Raw genomic sequence first — 25,523 nt, forward strand, 5'->3', positions numbered from 1 at the left:
CATGGCCCTTTGTGCTAGGGGATGCGGTATGGTGGGCTCTTTCTTCCACATATTGTGGGAATGTCCTGAAATCCAGCAATACTGGAGGGGGGTTGGACAAGTTATGGCCACAGGACTCTCAGTACCATTGGAAGCTAGGTGGCTACTTCTGAACATAATGGGTGAGGAAGTGTGGCCCAAATTTTAGAGGCTGTGGCTGGCGCTTCCTTGTCGCTAGAGTAGCTAAGCGGAATATAGGGCTGGTTTGGGGAGCGGGTGGACCTCCACATGTAACTGATTGGGAACTTGATGTGGACTTGTGTCATAGAGCAGAGCAGGTGGTGTATCAGAGTTGGGCTGCCAAAGGAAATGGGAGAACATTTGTGACAATTGACATCTCTATAGAGGATAAGAGGTAGTATCCGCTATATATGGGTATAAGTGGGGTTGATTCAATTTTGGAAAAGTGGTGTCACTGTACACGTGCATTGGAATTTTTTCGTATCATCCTTGTGGACACTGTTGAGACGAGTATCTTTGCAATATTGTTTGTGCAAATGTGCTTTGCAGCCTGTTTGTTGTACAATGAGCTACTATTTAATAAAAAGAAAAATAATAAAAAACAGTACGGTGCAGGCTGTCTGCTTAGATTGTTCACCCTCAGACTCTGCACAACAGCAGCGCGGGACCCAGACAAGAGATGCACTGGAGAAACAGAATCAAACTGGGCACAGACAAAGGCAGCAACAGATGTCACAGTGGTGTCATTTTCAAAATCAATATATCAGTACAATATCCTAGCAGTGTATGTTTAGGAACAAGAGGTTCTTACATTTGTCTGGAGTGGACTTTAAGGGTGGCCTCATTTTTCACTGGTCATTGAGGAACTCTTTACCATGGCAAGCTTCCAAAGTCTCTTTATATACGTCTTGACTTTTCTTATTAAAATTAAAGAAGAATTCTCCTCGAGTCTGCCATATGGGATCGCTCTTACCCTGCATCAGCAAGAGACCGTTCTATTGCGCTGTGCCTTTGTTTACTGGTGGATCTGTGAAACCTGCAGGCTACGTATGATTGGTCCCAGAAGAGAGATCGGAAGGGGTGCTAATGAAAGAGTAAGTGTGGCTGAGAAAGAAACAAGTGAGGACAACATCATAATAGGCAAATGGAAGACACATTTCAAACCGAGGTACTGAGCTAACATATTAAACTGTAAACAGCTGTAATTTTTGTGAAAATAGTTTTTTGAGATCTTCAGCTCATCGCCTCATGTATCCAGAAACTTGGTTTTCTTCTTCAGCATCATCACTGTCATCTGTGTCCAGTGCATCATTAGAAAAACAATCCTCAAGAGCCTGAGATAATTCAGCCATTTGTACACCTAAGTTGTCTGCTAAAAAGTCAAAAGCAAGTAGAGGTGCACTAGAATCCTGTGAACTTGCAGAAGACTCCTGGTCATCTTGAGAAGATGCTTGACTAGCCAAATTGTCCTTGGTTGGCTTCCCTGAAGTCCCTAGTAACACAGAAGCTAAATTGACATTGAAATTGTCACTGTTGTCCAACCGTGCAAAGGAACATTCCCCGCTCATTAAAGGAGTCGAGAGTTTGCTTGTTCCGCTCTCATCCTTGGCCGTGGATGGAAGCCCTTCAGATTCTGCCGCTTCAGTACATGGAGTTTCCTGGCTGCTCATATCAACAACTGAGGAGCCTGTGAATGTGTGTGATGTGGTAATGTCTGAAGTGCTGGTATCATTAGGAAGAGTGTTTATATCAATTCGACATGCATAAACTTCATGTACATCTTCTCCATCACTTTCATCTTCATCGATGCTGCATTCTAAGACTTTTTTCTTTTTTGCTATCAATTGAATCTCCACAGGACACACTTGCTCAGGTAACAATTTGAAACATACGTTTTCTTTCTTGGAAATCTTTGTCTAAGGAAGAGAAAAGCATAGGATTAATAAAAACACAATTTACAAATAACAGGCACACACAGGAGCATATTATGTTTGTGACTCTATAGAGAACAGTAAGTGGACAATTCACCTCGCGACACACTTTATACACAAGTGTGCTACGCAACAATATCGTTCTTTCTGTTGTTTAGCCCCCTCCCCATTTCTTCTGCATACCTGTCTTTTATCAGTTTGCCACTCTTTCACGGTGCCAAAGAAAAGAGAAGGCTTTCATGGGAGGACCGGGATGCGAGTACAGATGTTTGTGGTCCATTTCTTTCAGTTTTTTTGTTTTTCTTGGGGTACCCTTGTTCACTTGCATTTGTTTCTCTTAACAGCGGTGGCATCCATATCCCTGTATTCTGTCCCCGCCAGCCCATGGCATTTTGCTTCCTGCATCAGCCATGCCCTTTACTTACATGGAGCAGTGCTTTTAGTGAGAATGGTGCCATTTAGGTTCTGTCTCCAATCGTAAATATGGAAAGAACCGACCTGAATTAATAGGTATAACACCAACTGTTACTGTGCCTTTAGACTAAACTTTAGCAATCATGGCGCGATGAAATGTGTGATTACATTAAGGAAGATGAATACTTTGAGAACGAATTTCAGCCCAAATGATACTAAAAGGTACCAAAAAAAACCCAGATCTTATTTAGGAGTTTAGCCCCACTAGGTAAAGGTTTTTTTCTCCAAATGCGGCTAGTGCATTTGCTACACAGTGCATGTAGCCAGGGTCCGTCATTTACAAAAATATAAGCAAATATGGTATTACCTATTTTATAAACTGCAACAAAGAATTTCATGACTACATTGTTAATTGTGCTTCTTATAACTAGTAACTAGAGAATTGCTCCACTCAAATGTGTTTAATGGAGCAAAAAATTACCAATCGGAGTTTAGATTGCAAGTATTTGATGGTGCATCATTTTGTCGAGACATTGAAGCCTATCAAACTGCAGGGAACACATAATGTCAAGGCAAAAAGGAGGAGGGAACTGAGAATTAAAGTTATGTGAAAAAACAAATCTACTGGAATTATGATCTACATACTGAAAATATTATTCTCAATAGGGATCAAGACTTTTTTGCAGTCTTTCACATCTCACCAACAGATGTAGCAATATAGGAAAAGTTAATACAACCTTATATTATACTTGATGAATGCGAACATAGTTTAAAATCCAAATTTCATCTCAAACTTGTTACGTGTCAAAATGGCTTTGGTAAGTTTATTGTTTCAATTCAACAACACAAACGCACGCGCACACACACACGACCTAGTCTTTATGTTGTTCTCCATATTTCAAAACAACTCCCATCAACATTTAACCAACTGCCCTAGGTTTATGAACATTTTGACCTACAGAGTAGATTTCTCTTTATACTAGGCGGGGATCTCCAGAGTGACACCAGAGATCTCCGGACTCTGCGGAGAACTCCGCATGCCAGTTATCTTACAGTGTGTGCATGTAAGCCTGCCTAAAGAGACTGTCGAGTAAAAACAAAGTTTTATACAATCAGGATTGCGTGGGGAATTAAGGGCACAGACACCCTATCGGGAGCCAGGCACCTCCCAGACCAGTAAGTACAATGAAATTTTAATCGTAGAGGTGCCTGGCTCACGATAGGGTGGTCGCCATTATAGTTTGGGACCACCAAGTAGACTTTCTTAATTTTATGTGTTTGGTTCTCAATTTTAATTTTGTTTAGCCTTTCATTTACTAGTAGTAGCACTCCACAGGTGAGCCTCTGGGTACTACAGGAGTTACTGGGCCCCAGTTAGAAACCCAATTTAGTTTACCCATTTACTTTTTCTTTTTGCGATCCGGCGGCGAGGCTGGGCACGCCCCCCTCCCTTAAAGGCGCGCCAATGGCACGAACATCTGCACCCATCCACGCCTGGAACGGGCCCAGGGCCAGGAACCCTTGATCTTTCTCAGGAGAAAAAGAGGCCTGCATCAGATATTCAGGTAAGGCACTCTATGCCCCTCATTTCCCATGCAACCTTGATTGTATAAAACTTTGTTTTTACCAGACAGTCCTTTCAGGCAGGCTTTCATGCCTGCACTGCAAGATAACTGTTCTAAGACCTCCGCCCATTGTATCTCCTTCCAATAGACTTCTCCGCCTTAGTAAAAAACGTTAAAGATCACCCTTATTAATGCACGATCCTTACCGAAACATAAATATGATATAGCACATTTTATAGACAATGCTAAACTTGGTGTTCTCTTCATTACGGAAACGTGGGGGGATTCGGTGACCAACTCTGATTTTGGGGTAGTAGTTCCCCCAGTTTCGAGCTGTTCAGATTGGATAGATCAAATTTTTTTTTTAAACTCTTTATTTGTGACTGCATGATTTAATTTCTTATACAACCTTTCGTTAGCTTCAGAATACAGTTTTTTTAAACTTTTCTCCCAGAACAAATCCCCATCGGCTCGGGTGGCATCGTCCGTACAAATGTAGTGTCCCAATCCAACAGGAAATCTCATTCTCCTAAGCATCACATACAAAACATGAAAAACCCTCTAGTAGAGGATCATCTGTAACTGTCACATCATATCGTGTCCTAACTGTACAGCAGTAGCCAAAGAAAAAAACAAGCCTTAAGAGTGTCACGCCCTCCCCAACTCCCTCCCTGCCACGCCGTACGTCTCCTGATACATCTACTTCAAAGGGCATCCTTTCGGGACATAGAGAGTAATCCAACTTGGGATAGTATGTGGGCACCCCACCGGCCAGACCTGTGCATTCCCGGGTTCTATTCCATATATGCTGTACCCATGAACACCCAACAATGCAATTCGCACTTACAGTTCTCCCGCCTGTGATGACACCAATGCCATTTCCTCTAGGCCAAGTAACATAAGGTCCTAGTCCTGCGCAATTGGATATTTTCGCTGTCCTTTCTCTTCCTCCCTACGCAAGGCCGCGCCCTCCGCTCAGCCCCATTTCAACAGGTCAGATCGCCACATTTCCAGATCTGGAGGCCTAGGGGATTTCCATCTCATAGTTAGAGCTCTAATCGCTAATAACAGTGATAAATCTAGGAACTTCAATTGAGCTTTATGGTGTTTGGGGCGTTTCCGGTGTCCTACCAAGCAATAGAGCGCCTCCTCTGGTAACTGCAGGGCCGTGACTGTGCGTAGTGTATGACAAATGTCCCCCCAATATCTACGTAATCGTGGACAGGCCCAGAGCATATGGAGGAGGCCAGCCTCATCCGACTTACGAGGGCAGTGGTGGGGAGAATCCGGGAACATTCTATGCAGCCGTTGGGGAGTGAGGTACGCTCTATGCAACACCATGGCCTGGATAAATTTGAACTTAGCATTCCTGGACACCTTCCTGGGGTGCTCAAGGACCATCTTCCAGGCGCCATCCGTCAGAGCCTCCCCTGTGTCCATTGTCCAGGTGTCTCTGAGTGTGTCGAGAGAGAGAGATGGCAACATGCTCCCTGATCCCAGTGTAGAGCCATCGCACTAGGTGGCCCCTCATCCCCATATAATAGAGTAGGTGTATCAATTTGTGCTGTGCAGGTTTAGTCCGCTGTGGGGCCCATGTATGCCGTATGTAGTGTGATACTGTAGCGTGTAATATGTATAACCGTGGAGGAGCTCCGGTGATTCGCAGAAAGGAGTCATGATCTAGCAACGTGTCATCCCCAAAAAAGGCTCCCACTTCGTCCACCCCCACCTCCGTCCAGGGTTGCAATCTACGTTGAGTGAGTCGTCCCTGCGGTGTTGGCATACCTAACAAAGTGACGTTGTCCGCATAAGGCACAGTCATAGATGTGTACGCCATTGTCTTCCTCCAGCACATCAGGGCTGTGTGCAATAGAGGATGGCAATCCCGGGGAATCTTGGTCTAAGGCAATAACAAGGAATGCAGCTCACCGCGTGCTAGTCAGGCTGTTGTGAAATTAATCTCGTGCAAGTTCCTACCCGCCACCCATCTTGACAACCACTGGAGCTGACTAGCGTAATAGTAACCACGCAAGTCCGGTACTCCAAGGCCCCCCAGTCTAGTGCTCAGTTTAAGTTTTCGGAGGTTGAGCTGTCGCCGTCCCGACCCCCAGATGAGAGTGGTCAGAATCGTATTCAGCGTATTAAAGATCTGTTGTGGGAGGATAACCGCTAAATTTACAAAATAGTATAAAATGCGTGGGAGCAGGACCATCTTTGAGATGGCAATTCTACCCATGACGGACAGGGGCAAGGATGTCCAGAACCCTACACTGCTGTGGAGACTATAGATAGCCCTGCGAACATTGCCTTCAATCTGGTCTTCAGGTAGTCTATAAACGTGAATACCCAGATACTTGAACGTGGTCTGGCTTCTGCTGGAATCTGGTACCTTCCAAATTGAATACGAGAAGGGTGGGGAGACTCCCTAAGATAAAAATTAACCGCCCCTTAACCGCAATTGAACGGTTAAGGGGTCTTATCCGTTCGCCTTTCCACATCACAACCCTACCAGTTAGTTCTCCATACTCACGTTCACTCAAGGCAGTGCGCCCATTCTTTCTGAATACCTAAAAACCCCACCTGTAGTGTTCTCCCTTCTTCCTGCTCTATACTTTGTTTGTTATTGTAATTTGCCTACCATTTAGTTATTCTATAATTGTGTGTGCGAGGGCTTTGTACTTATTTGCTGTTTTGTAGGTTAGAATTCTGACCCGCATTTGAACGGTTAAGGGGTCTTATCCGTTCGCCTTTCCACATCACAACCCTACCAGTTAGTTCTCCATACTCACGTTCACTCAAGACAGTGCGCCCATTCTTTCTGAATACCTAAAAACCCCACCTGTAGTGTTCTCCCTAAAATAAAAGCCTACAAATTTCTCTGGGTTAATAGCTAAGCCAGATATGGACTCAAAGAGATTAAAGACGTCGACTATGGCCGAGTGGTCCTCGCCCAGATTCTGGAAGTACAGTAAGATATCGTCAGCATATATCGATATCAGGTTGTGTGTCCCTCCAAAGGAAATACCCACCCTGTCTTCACGAGCCCAGAGGGCTATGGCTAAGGGCTCCAGCGTCAGGACAAACAAGAGTGGCGACAGAGGACAGCCCTGCCGGGTGCCTATGTGTATGGAATAACTGTCTGAGATGTACCGGCCTGTACGTGCCCTTGCCGAAGGGTCCGTATATAACAACCGTACCCATTTTAGTAGAGACTCCGGAAAACCAAAGCGTCGCAGCACCTCAAGCATAAACTTCCATGACAGGGAGTCGAATGCCTGCTGGAGGTCCAGCGCAATACAACCAGCTTGGGGGAGTTCCTGCGGAGTGGCGGTCATGAGGGCGTGGAGTTTCCACGTGTTTTGGGATGTACTCCTCCCCGGGAGGAATCCGCACTGGTCCGGGTGTATCAGGTCGGGGAGATGAGGCTGTATCCTCAGAGCGATGGCCTTGCTAAGTATGTTATACTCTGTAGACAACAGCGAGAGAGGCCTATAATTAGTCAGTTCAAGTGGATCCCTGCCGGGTTTGGGTATGGACGTAACCAGGGCCTGCATCGTCGAGGCAGGTAAGTGACCGGTCTCGTACGATATCTTATATATTTTCTCTAGGATGGGCAAAAGGGTTTCGGAGTATGTCTGGTAAAACTCCACCGGTAGCCCGTCCATGCCCGGTGTCTTACCACAATTAAGAGACCGGATAGCCACCCGGATTTCCTGTTGCGTAATGGGGCCGTCCATCTCTGTCTGCTCGTCCCGAGTCAGGGACGGAAAGGTAGGTCTTGCAAGAAGTCCATAATCCCATCCGGGTCATCCGTGGGAAAGGGAGTGTATAATGTTTGCAAGTGATCTCGGAATGCATTATTAATCGCGGACTGCGTACACACCACATCGCCTGATCTATCTCAGATCTGTGTGATTACCGGGGGTTCAGGACTATCCCGTACTAGACGGGCTAACAGGGCACCTGACCTATCCGCTTTAGTGTGTTGACGGCGCAAATACTCTTTATGGTCTATGACCCTCAGGGTTTCTAACCGTTCCGCATGTTCAATGTTCCCAGCCTGTAATTCTCTTTTCCGTCCCGGGTCTACACTAGCCTCCCTTTCCAGTGTTTTCAGGCGGTCTTCGACCTCGCAGAGCTTCCTATGAATTTCCTGTCGGGCTCCTACCAACCGACCTATAGCTCCCCGTAGAACAACTTTCATGGCGTCCCACACCACCAAATTAGATACCGCATTGTCCCAATTTTCTCGTAAATAGTTATCTAGAGTATCAGACAGGGATGCGCGAAAGGGACCATCCTCTATCAGCAATGGATTAAGCCGCCAGGTGGGCACCGGAGATGGCACCCTGCCCCAGTGAAAGTCAAGTGTCAGAGGTCTATGGTCGGAGAAAGTTTTGGCTTTGTATTCCGACGAGTTACACTTAGACAGGAGAGAGCTGGAACACAGAAACCTATCAAGTCGTGTGTGTAGGTTGTGTACCGGGGAATAATAAGAGTACTCTTTGTGGGTCGGGTTTAATGCCCGCCAAACATCCACTAGCCCCCATCCTGCAACCCAGGTCTGGAACGACTCTGCCAGTTTAGTCACTCCAGTCATCTGAAGAGGTGGGTGCGATCTATCTAGGTCTACGTCTATCACCATGTTCCAGTCCCCGCCCAGGATCCAGGGAATAACCACCCATTCTGCCAAAGCTCGTCCCAACCTGTGCAGAAATGCATCCTGATCAAAATTCGGGGCGTAATTGCTGCTGAGAACCAGTAACGTACTATCCAGTGTGCCTTTCACCAGGATACATCTCCCCTGGTCATCAACCTTCCTCTCCAGTTCTAAAAAAGGTGTCCCATGCCGCTCCCAGATGGTAGCCCCCCCTGGAAAAGGCTGAGTAAGAAGTTGAGTATACGGTACCCCTCCATCTCTTTCTCAAAGTCTGAATGTCAGACACTGTTAGGTGAGATTCCTGTATGAATGTTATCTGAGCCTGGTGACGCAATAAGAATGCGTGGATCCTGTGTCTCTTTTGTATTGCCCCTAGCCCACGCACATTCCAGGTAGCCAATGTATACTTCCCTATCGTATCGTCCATAGTCATTCTCAGGTGGAGCGCGAATTGTTACCATTCTCTTCCCAACATACAGTATCAGAAACAGCCAGGAGACGTACCTCTTCCCACCCAAAAAACAAAACTAACTTGGCGCAGCTTATGAACATCACTGAGCCGAATAAGGGAGACCTTAGTACATTCGCCGCCACCGCCGAGAGTCAGAAACCCTTACCTGACAAAGAGGGAGAGCCAGAGGACGCTGGTTACATCGCCGCCACCGCCGCCAAGAGTCAGGAAACAACGGACTCCGCGCCGCCGCTCCGGGAGACTGCAAATCCCGGCTGGCACCGCGGCGGCGCGTCGGAGTGACGCGGCAGCGCCCTGAGAGCGCCAACGAACAGGGATAAAGGCGGAGCACCCCGGCAGAGCGGGGGAGACCTTAGTACATTCGCCGCCACCGCCGAGAGTCAGAAACCCTTACCTGACAAAGAGGGAGAGCCAGAGGACGCTGGTTACATCGCCGCCACCGCCGCCAAGAGTCAGGAAACAACGGACTCCGCGCCACCGCTCCGGGAGACTGCAAATCCCGGCTGGCACCGCGGCGGCGCGTCGGAGTGACGCGGCAGCGCCCTGAGAGCGCCAACGAACAGGGATAAAGGCGGAGCACCCCGGCAGAGCGGGGGAGACCTTAGTACATTCGCCGCCACCGCCGAGAGTCAGAAACCCTTACCTGACAAAGAGGGAGAGCCAGAGGACGCTGGTTACATCGCCGCCACCGCCGCCAAGAGTCAGGAAACAACGGACTCCGCGCCGCCGCTCCGGGAGACTGCAAATCCCGGCTGGCACCGCGGCGGCGCGTCGGAGTGACGCGGCAGCGCCCTGAGAGCGCCAACAAACAGGGATAAAGGCGGAACACCCCCGCGTCGCGGGACGCGAGCGGGACGCCCGGGGCTAAGCCCGGGCAAAGGGCGGGCCCTCTGTGGCCCTCCGGGGACCGAGGAGCCGGGCCGGGGCCATACCCTTAACGTCTCTCTATCCATCATTCGAGCAGCTTCTTGCTATGTGAGTGAGACCCTGTTATTTTACTTTTATACTTCTCGTATTAAGCTAGCATCTAATCAACAGTCACTATGACTACTAAAGTGGTTACTATGGACAATTTCCTTATAAAGAAGGTAGCGCAAATTAACAGTAACAGGAGGGCTTCACTGGGTCTGGAACACTCACCTTCTATTATTATTGCACCAGAACCCCCAGTAACTGTTCTTGATAATCCTGTGGCTAAGGAACATTCGGTCCCTGCAGGCAAAGTAACCATTGTAACAGCCATGGTCCATGCAGGCCAGCATGATGAAATTCCTTGTGCACCTGTTCCCACAGTATTACCCATATCACCTACAGGATTACATGATTGTGCAACTAAAGAATCCCCTAGAAAATTTAAGAAAGCCCGAGTGAGACGGAGGGGGAAGCAAAGTAAGACAAGTTATAAAATTACACAAGGAGGGGGGAGCGTGCCTGAAACTGCACCTCTACTTCTTGAGTTGAGATCTTCAAGCTTGGGAGGAATGGGGGATGCTATTTCACAGAGCCGACCCACAGATTCCGTGATGCTTATTGATTTTTCACAATCAGGGATTATAGAGAATACTGGTAATTTTCCCCTTGATCCCACTATAATGAGTAAGCATCTTTTGTCTAGTACGCCAACTAGCCCATCTTTACTAGATTCATCTACAGGGAATGATAATGGAAGGCTATCAGGATCACCAAAAATGCCCATTGAGGCATCTTCCAGGTCATCTATCTCACCCCCCACTATAAGAATAAGTAAAAAAAGGGGGGGTGAGCCACTGTGTAATCGACCTCGGAAGATAAGGAAAGGGGTAGTTCAGACCCCACAGTCACATACTGGGCAAACTTTATTAGGCGAAGAGGCCATGTTGGCCAAAATTTTAGAATTAATCAGGGGTGTGATGCAACCGATTTTGGATAAGACGGATCTAATGTCCACACACTTGAACATCATAGAGAAAAAGGTTGAACAGAACTCCCTCCTTCTACATGACCTAATAAAAGGCCCGGGAAAAGCTAAAACGAATCCCACAGTTAAGACTAACCCTCCTGCAAAATCTAATGCTGTAACGACTACTATAACACCAGCTCCTATAACTCCAGTAGTTAAGAAATCAGTACCCGCGTTAAAAAATAAATTAGTGCAAGAAAAGGGAAGAGTGGGTAGCCCAACGATTTTGCCATCAACTCCCACGCTGCAACCGCCTGCGATTCAGCCGGCGGCCCCAGTAATTGAAGAACAAACCCAAAAATCTGGGGGAGCTCAAAACCAGGGAGGCAGAAAAGACCCTTCAACAACTAATCCGAGAAATAAGAATCCACCAACCACTGCCTTAGCAAAAACGAGCCATACTATAGACTTACCCCCAGATTCTGCCCCTTTTGTCATTGTAATGGCAGGGGTTCCAGAACTACCTGCAGGTAAATGGGAAGATCATGTTGCCCTACGGAACAAGGTCACATTCTGGCTCCGAGACAACAGACCGTTGCCTGCATCCATCAATGGAGAAATCCTAAGTGTAAGGCGTGCCCATTGGGTGGGAGTCAGACCTAAGGATAGAAGTGGTGACGTGAAAGTCATCAATTTTAAGGATTATAGGGCCGTGAGGCACATTGGAGATTGGTTCGATGCTAGTAGCAGCGATGCCATCTCCACACATCTTTTATCCTATTTCTATCCCTATGCACCGTAAAAAGATTCTAACAAACAGGGTTGGAATAGGCAGCCATTTAAGAAAACATCCGGGTATCAGATTATCAATACCCCCCTATAAACAGCCTATACCCACCACACCCCGAGCCCAACCTGCTGCAAGGGAGGCCATGGAATAATAGAGAGTTCCACCCATCCATGTACAATCTACCTATTCAAAATCGCTTCCAGATTTTTAATGGTCTGGACGGGGTGGATTGACAACAAGCTCAGACAGCCCAAGAAAATTTGGTTGGGAACAAGTTTCATTCTCCAGTTCTTCACCCCTTGATTAAGGACATAGTTCCCCTTAAAATTACTGAGATTGTGAGTGGGATTCCCCAAGATCTGCCAACTTTACAAAAGGCCCCTAATACTGACAGTTTGTTACCATGCAACAGTAATACCCTGGAACAGATGCAACACCCCATAGTTGATATCAATATTAGGGGAGGGGAACAGGCAGGTGAAGGCCTGGCCCAGAAAGAGAAAGTTCTATGTGCACTGTTGTTTTGGAATATAGCAGGGTTTAGGCAAAAAATCACAAATCCAGCCTGGGAATTAGTAATAAATGGTCAGGATATAGTGGCCTTGCAAGAAACTTGGATACAGGAATCAATCCATGTAAGTGGCTATAGAACCTTCTTTACACCAGCTGTTGGAGGTCATTTTGGAAGAGCTAAGGGCGGGTTGACAACGCTTGTCTCAAATCAACTTAAAATTAAACAAGCTCATTGCCATTTAAACTCCTGTTATTTTCAAATTATAATTTTGCGGAATCATAAAGGAGCTGTAGTGTTAATTATTAATTTTTATAACAATGTCCCGAAAGATGATATTCCGGTTGTAATGAAGCAGCTTAAAGATGAAATTCAGTTAGAGGTTGACAGAAATGAAAGGGAGCTGATAATCATATGGGGGGGGGGATTTTAATTGTTCATTATGTACTAAAAGGAATCAGGGCCTATGTGGCCTAATGATTGAGAGAGACATGCACTTGACACACTTTGATCATACCCTGATGGGGGACTTACTAAATGAATTATTATTCATGTTTGACTTGGGGTTTGCCAACGAATCTGCCCTAGAACCCACACCCTTTGCTCCGACTTTCGTTGGTAGAGGCTTATCGACAACTATTGATTTTATTATTACCTCCAGTAACCTCAATCATAGACTCATGGGGGTTACGAACATCCAACTACCCATAAGTGACCACCTTCCACAATCTGTTAAGGTAGCAGATTTGTTCCCAGACCCATCGACGGCCGCGCCTCTTATAGAGACAGCGGTTGATGTTGTCCTTGGGAGACAAAACGGGTACACACTTAAATGGAGTAAAATAATCCCCACAACCTTTTTTGAGAAACTATGGGAGGTGTGCTCAAATAGCTTTATGATTTGCCTAAGTGAGAACTCTACTAACGATCAAATTATTGAGCATTTTGGAACAATAGCTACAAATATAAAAAGTAGCCTAAGGGTGGAGGCAAAACGCAGAGGCAAGGGGCCCAAGAGCTGGTTTAATACTGCATGTACAAGGGCTTTGAAAAATTTAAAACAGGCAGTACACAGATGCCCAAGGGATAAAAATGAAATAAGAGAGTGTAGGAACACATATACCCAGGCCCTGAAAGCAAGGAGAACCGCATTGAATAAGGAGGCACTAGATTCCCTCTGTGAGGCCTCGCAATCTAAAGATATTGTTGCATTCTGGAAAGCAATTAACACCCCTTTCCCCTATGAAACCCATAAGGCACGAATCGAGATTGCAATAGATGAGGACAAATGGGTAGACCATTTTTCAAATCTCTATAAGGCACAGGATGACATCCATAGTGGGGGTATTAACTCTAGCCTGGATGCACAACAGAGTTACAACTTGGTTACAACAATTGATGAAGTGCTTTTAGCCTTGGGGTCAACTAAATGCGGTAAGGCTGCCGGACCTGATGGGATTCCGGCAGACCTATTCAAAGCGAATATTGAAATCTGGGGGCCAATGTTAGTACAATTTTTTAATGCAGCTCTCTCATTGGGTCTAAAAGAAACCTGGTTCACCTCAATCATTGTCCCGATTTACAAGAAGGGGGATAGGAACAGCTGTGCCTGTTACAGACCAATCTCCCTTCTTGATTCCTCAGTAAAAATTTTAGGACGTGTTGTATTGGCAAGACTCCAAAGCTGGGCAGAGGAAAACAATATTAGCGATTTGCAATTTGGTTTCCAAAAAGGGATTGGCACAATTGAGCAAGGGTTAAACCTAATGCTTTTGCAGCATAAATATATAAGGATCAAATCCGAACGATTGTATTTTACTTTTGTCGATCTTTCCTCAGCGTTCGACTGTGTATCACACTCTAAACTGTGGGATATAATGAAAGGTTTGGGAGTGGACAATAACATTATCTGTTTTTTGAGGGAACTCTACAGTGGAGCTACAGCCTCTGTTCGTTATGGCAGGGGAGGAGAATGCTCCAGGCAATTTAGTATAGGTCGTGGAGTGCGGCAAGGTTGCGTATTGGCACCTTTTTTATTCCTTCTTTATATCAATGGTCTCGAGCGTCACCTGCTGCAGGAGTGTAGGGATATGCCCAGGGTGGGGAGGAGGGAAATCCCTGCGCTCATGTATGCGGATGACGCAGTACTCATGGCACGCACTCCCTGCGCTTTACAAAAACTAGTAGTTAGCTTTGAGAAATTTATGCTGAACCTGGATCTACTAGTAAACTGTAGTAAGACCTTCACAATGAATTGTGGCCTAAAACCAGGTAAATTAATGAAGCGTATTTTCTTAAACAATGTGCCGCTGGATAACACCCCAACCTTTTCTTATTTGGGCATTTTATTCCATGAATCAGGTTCCTGGACAAGCGCTATTAAGGCTAGAACTCTTTTATTCATGAAAACGATCATGGCTTTACAGAACTTTGTTAGGAAACTGGGCAGGAAACCGATAAAAGAAATGTTAACCATTTATAAAGCTACATGCTTGTCTGTGGCTATGTATGGCTCAGGTCTGTGGGGATATGCAAATGTTGATCAAATCCAGCTGGTAGAGAACAAATTTCTGAGGGGAGTTCTAGCAGTTCCACAGTGTGCAGCCACATTCAATTGTCACGCTGAACTTGGCCAACCCTACATAACGGACATTATCAGAATTCAACCTATCCTACTGTGGCACAGGGTATGGACTACTAACGAATGCGTTATGAACCGGGCCCTGCTACGTGACACCCTCAGTTTGGACCATGCGGACAGAATGGAATGGTTGAGCTACGTAAAGCACTTTTTGACCGAGATTGGACTACATTCATATTTCTCGGACCCAACCTCAATGGATACTATTCCTAGGAAGCTACTAAAAACTATCTGCCTGGACCACTTGCTGGATAAGAGGAAGAGAGTGGAAATTTTGAAATCTACAGTACACTCGCACCTTCCTACCCTCTGTGAGACTAATACTGTACAGCCATATTTATCCCTGCCCATGACTAACTATGATCGTTTTCTTTTAACTCGTTTTAGATTTTGTATATTTTTTAGATTAGTGTCTTTTCCATGTATGAACTCTTGGATTCATATTTTGCCCACCTGTTTGTGTGATGGTATATCGCAACAATCTGATATTCATATCCTTTTCTTCTGCAAATTTTATACTGCTATTCGTAGGAAAATTATAGTCCCTTTTTTAAAAAACATGAATTTAACCAGATGCCGCCCAGCTTTTTTAGAAGTACAGAAAATGGACACGATTTTAACTGTTACTGTGATTTTAAACTATTTAAAGAGTGTTTTTTAAATTCAGGAAACAAATTCAAACTGAAACATCATAGACTCCCTATCGATCTACCTCACTGTACTACTAATCATGAGAAGTATCTATTGTAATTACTGTACTACTGTATTTTGTTTTGTGTTTTTTTACTTTTATGGTTATTTGCTTTTAACCGAATAAAGTTTATTGAACTTGAACACTGAGCCGAACAATGTAATACTAAACAGAACAAACCAAGCACTGGTGCAGCCGCCGTTGGGGGGGTGGCCAAGCACTATTCTAGGCATCTCAACTGTCCATTCCACTTCAGCTGGCTCAACGGTATGCCAGCCCAGGGGTATTAGTAACAGGAAATTTATTCACAGTTCGCTTCCGGGGAGCCCCAACAGAGGGACCCTGGAGTCCCGTAGGACTCCGCAGTCAGAGTGGACCCTGCCACTGGAGGTACTCGTTGGGGCAGCTCACGTGTTCTGCTTCAGGGCCCATCACATAATTCCTATTGTGGAAAGAGTCCCCCAGCCTCATCAATGCCCGCCCACGCATCATAGCCACTAACATCAAACAGGTATCACAAAAAGGATATGAAAGGTGCTCAGGGGGAGCAGGCCGTATCTCACATGGGGGCTTCGTCCTTCAATTGTCCAACATATCATCCGCTGCTCTGGGCGTTACAGTAGGAAATAAAACCACGCTGTGATCCGAGTCCGAGTGTATTGTACTATCATCCGTGTCCGTGTTAATCTGTCCTCGATCCTCCCTAAAGTCGCCCACCAGTGCAACGGCTCCCAGCTGGTCTTCCTTCTGCTGCTCCCGGGAAGGCAGTCGCCGGCTGGACCCCTTCTCCGAAGCGAGAGAGTCTCTGTCCTCGTGGTCCGACCCGTTCCGGGACCTGCCGACCGATGTTTCCTGAGTTGTCCCCTGGTTGCCGTCAATGCCCATCACCGATGTTTCCTGAGTTGTCCCCTGGTTGCCGTCAATGCCCATCACCTCAAGCCACTCCTCTACATCCGTGGGGCTTTCGAAGAAGTGAGTTTTTTTGTCGTACACTATCTTGAGGCGGGCTGGGAATAGTAGTGCATATCGCAGCTTGGCCCGTTGAAGTTTCTTCTTGACCTCCAAATATGAGGATCGTTGTTTCTGCACCACATTAGTGTAGTCCGGATACAGAGAGATGCGGCGGTTCTCGTATTCTATGAGGGACTTCTCTCGCGCCTTTTGTAGTAGGACGTCCCTGTCCCGGTAGTTGAGTATTCAGACAATCAAAGGGCGAGGCAGGCGTCCAGGTCTAGGCTGTCCAGTGGGAATGCGTTGTGCCCTTTCCATACAGAAAAGTGGCGACAGGCCATCTGCGGCTACGTGGTCTCGGAACCACTGTTCCATGAAGTCCGCCACGTGGATCCCCTCGCAGCGCTCCAGAAGGCCAATGACGCGGACCTTATTGCGTCGGTTGCGGCCTTCCGCGTCCTTCACGCGGTCCATCAGAGAGTCCACCTGCTGCTGCAGTCGTTGGATGGAGATGGCATTGTCCGCCAACGTCGGGGTTAAATCCGCTATCGCAGTGCCTTGATCTTTTACCTTATCGGCCAGTTTTGTGTGGTCTGCTTTTAGCAAGGAGAGGTTGGTGGTAAAGGCCCCCAACTGCGACTCCATCGCCGACCTGGATTCCCTGATCTCTTTTAGGATCAGGTATAGTTTGTCCATGTCGTGTCCCCCTGTGGGGTTCAGCTCGGTTGTCCTTGATAAGGCCTCCCCCGGGGTGTTGTCTTGAGCTGGAAGCGCAGCAGGGGGGCCCTCCCGAACCTCCAGTGGTTTTGCCCCCTTCCGGACCATGGCGAGCCCAGGCAGGGGTACCCCGTGCGTTGCGCAAGTCAGCTGTCCAGAATAGGCGCTGTAGCCGAGGGTATTTTGCGTGGGCCGTCCCCCTCTTCACCACCTCCTCCAGATCCAGTATATTTGAGCACAGCGACCCTCCGTCTTGTCCCCAGCGCAATCCCACATGTCTGGGGCCCGTCACACACCCCCTCCGCCGTCTTCAGGCAACTGTTCGTCGTCCAAACTATGGCGGGCTGCGTCTCAGGCCGGCAGGGCAACCGGGCGCGCCGCCGCGGGGTATGGGGGAAATGAAGTCCAGGTGCCCCCAGGCCGTGACCGATGGTTCTGCGGAGCCCCCACACAGTCTCAGGCTCGCGTTAGCTATATGCCAGCAGAGCCATTGGCCGGTCGCCGTGCAGCTCGTTGGGCCTACGGCCGGTTCAGCAGGGGGGGAGGAGGGGAGCAACAGAGGAGAGGTCAGCAGGGTTCCCCCCTCCAAGGTGTCAGCAGCCTCGCCCCCCTACCTCCGGGTCCTTATCTCCGGGCACACACTCCAGTACTCCGAGTCGCCAGAGCTCGCCTCTGTCCTAAGGCTGGTCGGTGGTAGCTCCCGTGGTCCACAGGGCGTAACCTGTGGAGCTCCCACTCTGTGCGTGGCGGCGGTTCAGGAGGGGCCCGTCCTCGGCTCCCGCAGCATAAATACACTCTTCCGGTGAGTCGGGCGCCTTAGCAATATCCCGGGGTCGATGCCCCGGCACTTCCGGCGTCAGTAGTCCGGGGCAGCCTGGACTCGGCCCGCACTCTAGACCCCTGTCGCCACCGAGGGAGAAGGCCGCAGCAGGCCCAGATTCGTCGCTAGCTGGCCGCGTCTCGACCCAGCATCCGATAGGTCCCGGAGACTCCGGGAGTCGCAGCGCTTCAGGGTCCACTCCACTAATTGTATCTGGGCCCCCCAGAAGCGGTCCACAAGGCACCAACCCCCCGGTGGCTCCGGAGCTCTAGCTGCCTCGGTCCGCTATTGTCCACGCCCCAGATTGGATAGATCCATAAAAAGAGGCGGTGGCCTTTCTGTGATTTATCGCAGCTGAATAAATGCCCACAGCTCCGATATTCCTGCCACTGACTGTGAGCCTTTTCTTTTTAAATTAGGATTCCATCATCAGGAGATGTTCACTGGCATGGTTATCTATTGGCCTCCTGGGCCAAAAAACACATTTCTGCTTAATTTTCAATCACTGATGGAATTTGGTCTCCAATCTGATAATTTCACCATACTTGGATACGTTAACTTCCAGCTAGATTCCACCACTGATAAGAATACTCATGCTCTTCTAGAGATGGCGTTAGATCTTAGACCTAAAAAACTTGTCTGTGATTCCACTCACTCAGCTGGTCACACCCTTGATGGACTTTTTTCAAATTATCCTGCCATCACTTTTCTTAAAACCTTTTCTCTCAGCTGGTCTGATCAGCGAGCCATAATGTTCAAACTCAAAACTGCCTCTCAGAGGACACGCCTTTTCTAAGCCAGCTAAAACGGTCACAGGCAGGGCATGGCATAAAATCGACACGGCGACAATAACCCATCATCTAGCACACAGTCAATCTGACATCTCTCCTGATGCTAATTCCTCAGCTTTGCCTGTACTTCCTGGCTGCAATCTGCCTTATCAAAACTAGCTCCACCAACTACATCCCACAAACACAGAGGAGAACCTTTGGCCCATGGTTCTCCGGAGCTCTGAGACAGTAAAAACAAGCCTGTAAGAGGCAAGAAAGACACTGGCGCAAATATCACAATGATAATGATAAACAGCTTTACAGAGTGGCACTAGCTATGTATAAAATCCTTCTTATCAATGAAAAAAGTCTCTACTATACTCAAATTATTGAAAATGCATCTAACTCGAACAAAGAACTTTTTCAGGGGATTACGAGGCTTACTTCGGTCCTGAAAAATAGCTCAACCATGCATAGTGAACATTTCTGCGACACTCTAGCCTTCACTTTTAAAGATAAGGTCAACCAAATGTTTAACATATTTGACAACTCGAAATCCAAAGATACTACTGAGTGAAGTCATCAGGAAGCTTTTGGAATTTACATCCACCTCTCCTAATCAAGTAGCCACTTTCCTACTCTCAAAGCCAGCAGAGACACGATAACTAAACTGCACGTAAGCTGGTATATAGGAGAGGTCACTCTTCACCAAATGACACTGCAAAAAACTTTATTTATTTATACATTTTCAAACATGAGCAGCAATAGAACAGTATATCATGAATACAGTTTGTACACAATACATGGCCTTTGTTAATAAAAAGCAGTACATAGACAGAACATCACATTGGTTCAGGGAAATATCAGGGAAACAGAACGTACCCACAAATTGATTGTCATCAGTCTGTAGTATGAGTTAACATATAGGCAGTAAAGGGAGCCCAAACATCCCGCGGTCTGGAAGTGCTCAGTAGCTCCTCTGCATAGTAGGTGAGTTGATCACGACAATAGGCAACATCATGTAACCATTGGGCTAGCGTGGGCGCCGGCCTACCATGCCAGTTCGATGCAACTTTGCGCTTGGCTAACTGTATCGATATTGCCACCAGTTTTCGAGTACAAGACTTAAACGTTATTACATTACCCAGCATGCACACTATCATATCACATTCGATTGATTCACCCACCATTTCCGTTAAAGGCTTTCACAACCTTACCCTAGAAATCTGCCATTCTTGGGCATGCCCAGGCTAAATGCAGAAAATCAGCATTATCAGCACCACACCTCCTACAGCAATGTGATTCTCTCAGACCATATCTATAAACTTGTGCTGGGGTATAATACATTTGATGAACATACTTATAATGTGTAAGTTTCAGGCTGCCATTAGCCGCAAAACGACCCGTCAGCCAACAGCATTCCTACCACTCTTCTTCTGTAAGTGGCTGGGGTAAAATAGCGTTCCATTTGGCCATAGATCCCGCTGCACCATTACCTTCATCTAGTTGCAAGGGGGTGTACAAACGTGAAACTAATTTAATTTTAGTTTGCGTAGTGTAAATGAGTTGCAAAGCCCCCAGGGTTGATGGTTCATCTGGGAATCAGGGATACAGGGTTCTCATGGCAGATAGCAACCTGCTGTAAATAAATGTTAACCTTGCAACATTCTCCCCATCTTTTACAAAATCTTGCAAGGGTATAAACGTCCCACTAGGAAACACATCCCCCATACTCCGTATCCCAACTTTTTGCAGCATCCCAGGGAGCCCGTTTCAGACAGTGTTGTATGATGCAGTAATGGCATAGCTGGCGCGTACAGCGGAAGCCTCATCGCACGCCGCCCCAGGTTATGCCATGCCCGGGCTGTCCATTGCACTGTGTCAATCTCGTGTGCTCAAACACTGAATGCCTATTCACTATCATTGCTTGTAAAGGTATTGGATGGACAGCCCCAGCCTCAGCCGCAACATGTGGCGTAAACGGCGGCGCATTTTGCCAGTAAAAAGCGTATTGTGCCTATAGGTAATACAAATGCATGTCGGGCACTGTGAAGCCTCCCATAGTATATGGTTTCGTCAAAGTATCCCATTTAACCCTCGGCTTCTTACCACCCAATACTAGAGTAATCAGCAAGGACCGCAAAATGCGGAGTGAGATGAATATGTACAATTACAAACAAATACAGAAACTTCGGCAGCACCACCATTTTAATCAGTGCAACCCTGTCGGCAAATGTCAAAGGTAGTCTGATCCACCGGGCCACCTGGTCTTTAAGCTTAGAAACTGCTGTGCCATAGTTGAAACGCACTACTACTTGCGGATCCCTGTGCATCCAAACCCCTAAGTACTTAACCCCTTCGATGCTGATGACGAGCTCAGCTCGTCATCACCCACGGGTGGCGTGTGCTGATGACGAGCTGAGCTCGTCATGTATCGCGGTAATTATAAAATTGTCGCACAGCGCAAAAATCGCCGCAGCAGCGATGCGGTTAATAGGGTCTGCTTTCCATTCTATGGGGGTAACCTAGCTCACATGGCTTGGTTCTCTCTGTAAGTGAGAACACAACTGACTTATTCCAATTAATGACTAGACCAGAATACCACTCAAACCGGACATATTCTCTGATTAGGTGCTCCAGGTGTATCGCCGGTTCCCTCACATATAAAACCATGTTGTCTGCATACATGAACACATACATGAACACTGCTAACGGATGCTGTAGAAAACGCAGTGCTGCACTTGCATGCCTCTGTCTTAATACACAAGTCAGCGGTTCCAACACTACCGCAAATACCGCAAATAGCGGGCAACCCTGCCTAGTACCGCGCCTAATCGGAAATATGTCAGATGTCATGTGAGAGATGTCTGTCCGTTTACTCGCACGCGGCAAACTGGGTCCATATAGAGCAATTTAATCCAATTGGTGAAAAAATAAGGCACCCCCATGCGATATAGGTCTAGGCAATCGAGTCAAACGCCTTTGCGGCATCTAACAGAACCGCGGCCGCTGGCAACTCAGGTTATAATAGATGCATTACTGCAAACAACGTTCGTAAATTGTGCGCCTTGGAGTGGGTGGGGGATAAACCCTGATTGGTATGGCAGCACCATAATGGGTATTAACAGTCTTAATGTTTTAAATTGCACTAACCGGCTCCGTGAGCTCGTGTAGAATTTTAAATTGTTTACCTGAAAAATCTGTTTTAAAAGGGGCAAAATTGCTTGTTGTTTTTGCTTCATAGTGTTGGAAGTGTTGCACTTTGTTAAAATTGATAAAATTGTACCGCATACCCACACGCACTGAGGGACCTGCTGTTTGTAGGTCGTCCTGTGCCTGCACGCCCAGTCCGACCCTTCAGCCAATCACGGGTGCGGAAGGCGGGGCAGGGGCAGGAACATCCAGGGAGGCGAGCGGTTAGCGCTCCAGCTCTCCCCTAACTCGAGGGCTATAAAGCAACTCGTCGGCTCAACGTGCAGTGTTGACGCGCAGTGTGGCGCCTACTCCTGCCCCTAAGACGAGCCAAAGACTAGCCCGTCTGCGCCCGTCCGCGACAGAACGTGGCTAGGGGCTGGGGGCTATGGCGGCCTCTATCAGCCACTCAGAGCCATTCCATTGTCCTACTCTTACGTATTCCAGTCAGATTTTACTGGATGTGGGCAGGTATGTTTCTGTATTGTGCTCCCATAGGGTGGAGAGTTGTTTGGAGGGACCGTTCACTTGCAGGGAGTGTTTTACACAATTTACCAGCAACGCTGTCATTGCTCCTTATCAGCCTAATTCCATCTCACCTATCCCCACAAAAAACCTGACTATGTCAACTCTCAGCCCTTCTAACGATCCTTCTCTGAATTGTAAGAGCCTTCTGTGCAATGTTCGCTCACTAGTGTCCCACTCAACTCAGATCTGGGATCTCATAACTTCCGAGAACCAACATCTTTGTTTCTTAACTGAAACTTGGCTTAAGCCCCACACTGTCCCGGCCATAACAATGGGGGTGCCGTTAGGGTACAAAATAGTGAGGATGGACCGCCCTATCAAAACTGGTGGCGGGCTGGCCATTATTTTCAAGCAAGATATGGAGGTGGTGGTCACCGAAACGGTGTGTAACCCGCAAATGGAGCTCCTGATTTTTACTATCAATCCCAGTTCAAAGGAAACTAGGAAAATTGCACTAGTTTATCGACCTCCAGGCCCTCTTGGGAATTTCTCCACTCAACTTGTGGAAGCGCTGGCCCCCCCACATGCAGTTCAATTCAGATTTTATTGTGGTAGGGGACTTTAATGTCCACAGCGAAATAGCGACATGTGTGGAAGCACAGACACTCTTGGCTGATCTGGCCACGCTTGGTCTTAACCAAATGAATCAGGGACCTACACACATAGCTGGACATACCCTTGATCTTGTGCTATGTAATTTTACTTTTATAAAATGTCTGCCTCCCATTCAAGTGGATTGGACTGACCACGCAATCATTGAATTTTACACCCGCTCTAACTATAAGGTAAAGGGCACCCAGAGGACTATGGCAGATGTCAGAAGACCCTGGAATAAACTAACTGCAGAGGGTTTCAGGAGGAAATACACAGAACCCAATTGGGATGAATGCGGGGACAACGTTTCCTCTGCATTAGCCAAATTCAATGAAGCTTTAGCATTGACCATTAACCATGTTGTTCCTTTGAGGAAATATAAACCACGGCCTGTCCCAAAACAAGAAGTCTGGTTTACAGACTATCTTAGACAGTTAAAGCTAACTGCTAGGAAGTCAGAAAAACGTTGGAGAGTTACTCGCAAGGCAGAGGACAAAGAAAATCATAGGACCTCATTAAAAATTTACCATAAAGCTATTCGGGCTGCGCGGAAACATCACATCGCAGCCCAACTGTCAGCAGCCGGTAAAAATCCCAAAGTACTCTACCAAATTCTGCAAACCTTTATAAAGCCCTCGGTCTGCGAAACGGAGGGGATTGAGTCCCAGGAACTTTGCAATAACATCTCACAGTTCTTTGTCAGAAAAATAGATGGCATCTACACTAAGATCTTAGCCACTAAATCCACCTCTAACAACATGGGAACTGTTGATAGCATGGTCCAGCCACATTTCAGCTCAGCAGAAAATACGACCAGTAAGCTTGAAGTCTTCCCGCCAATATCTTTGGAGGAGATAACCACCCTTAACACCCAAACAAAGAGTGGGTGCCCTTCAGATATTATTCCAGCACGGGTTATGTCTCTTCTTAGCGACGAGCTGGGTGCTGGAATTCAGCAAGTACTTCATCTTTCACTGAGCACAGGGGAAGTTCCGGCTGGAAGCATGCTTTGGTCAGACCTCTACGAAAGAATAACTCTATTCCCTGGACCGATCTGACAAACTTGAGACCCATCTCCCTCCTCCCTTTTCTAGGGAAGCTCACTGAGAAGTTTGTAAACCGGCACTTATCTAAATACATAGAAAGTGCGGGGGGACTTGATCCTTCCCAATCGGGGTTCAGGCCCAGGCACAGCACTGAGACCGCCTTGCTGTCCGTCGCTGACGATCTTCATATGCTACAGGATAAGGGTTATTCCGTTATCCTGGTGCTTTTAGATCTGTCAGCGGCGTTTGACACTGTGTCACATGATATCATGACATCCAGACTAATTGACATCGGTCTGGGAGGCAAGGCGCTGGCCTGGTTAAGGAGTTTTTTTTCACCAAGCGCACTCAGAGAGTCATACTGGGTCCTTACCAGTCAGAGGAGGTGGAGATCTCAAAGGGGGTGCCGCAGGGCTCCTGCTTGAGCCCAACGCTTTTTAACATCTACGTGGCGCCCCTAGCTAACATCATGAGATCCCACGGGTTCATCCCTGTATCGTATGCAGACGATACTCAACTCCTCTTCCCTTTCAAAATCATGACTCCTGAAGTGCGTAACTCCTTTGCCCGGGGGATGAAAGAGGTGGCTTACTGGATGGCAGCAAACTTCCTTCAGTGTAACGTCTCAAAGACTGAGGTGATGCTCTTTGGAGAAGCCAAACGACTGTGGACTCCTGACTGGTGGCCTCAAGACCTAGGCCCAGTCCCTGTGCCCAAAGGGGTAGTGAAAGACCTAGGAGTCAAACTGGATCAGGAGCTCGCCCTTAAACATCACACTAATCAAGTGGTAGGCTCCTGTTTCCATGTTATTGGTCTTCTCCAAAGGGTATTCCCCCTGTTACCTGATACCACCAGGAAAACTCTAGTTCAGTCGCTTGTGTTGAGCAGACTGGATTATTGTAATGGTTTGCTGTTAGCTGCCAATGAGGGGATCATTACCAGACTCCAAGTCGTGCAGAACACGGCGGCACGTTTAGTTCTGAATGCCCCAGCACGCACACCCTCAAAACCGTTACTAAATCAACTGCATTGGCTCACAGTGAAACAGAGGGTGTTGTTAAAACGTGCTGCATCATCCATAAACGCCTCACTGGTAAAGGTCCTGATTATCTAACTAAAAAATTTGTTCCCTATATCCCCTCGAGAGCTCTGAGATCTGGAGATCAAGAGCTGTTATGTGTCCCCAGGTTCTGGAAGACCAGACAAGGAGGAAGGGCTCTGTCTGTAGCAGGACCAAAGCTCTGGAACGATCTTCCTTACGACATCAGAGTCTGTAAGGAACATTTTCCTTTTAGGAAAAAATTAAAAACTTTTCTGTTTAACTACTAGTTCTGGTTAGGCATTTACTAAA

The 25,523-nt window shown here is 47.2% G+C and overlaps 1 protein-coding gene across 1 annotated transcript; it reads right to left on the minus strand.

Moving 5' to 3' along the window:
* Positions 1 to 614: 614 nt before the first annotated feature.
* LOC147663074 (uncharacterized) lies at positions 615 to 2,389 on the minus strand. Its single transcript, XM_086950701.1, has 2 exons — positions 2,357 to 2,389; positions 615 to 1,916 (listed from the first exon to the last, which is right to left on the minus strand). Exons 1-2 carry the CDS (start codon positions 2,387 to 2,389, stop codon positions 1,239 to 1,241), a joined length of 711 nt encoding a protein of 236 aa, XP_086806827.1. The 3' UTR covers positions 615 to 1,238.
* Between the last annotated feature and the right edge of the window lie 23,134 nt (positions 2,390 to 25,523).

The sequence above is a fragment of the Lissotriton vulgaris genome, unplaced genomic scaffold (genome assembly GCF_964263255.1).
Source record: "Lissotriton vulgaris unplaced genomic scaffold, aLisVul1.2 SCAFFOLD_10428, whole genome shotgun sequence".
NCBI classification, from domain to species: Eukaryota; Metazoa; Chordata; class Amphibia; order Caudata; family Salamandridae; genus Lissotriton; species Lissotriton vulgaris.

What these genes read in the sequence shown, in the direction of transcription:
- LOC147663074 (XM_086950701.1), bottom strand. Translation starts at nt 2,389, where the DNA reads ATGGCACCATTCTCACTAAAAGCACTGCTCCAT. An exon ending in CACTAAAAGCACTGCTCCAT is followed by an intron (nt 1,917 to 2,356) that starts GTAAGTAAAGGG and finishes TCTCTTCCTTAG; the next exon opens with ACAAAGATTTCCAAGAAAGA.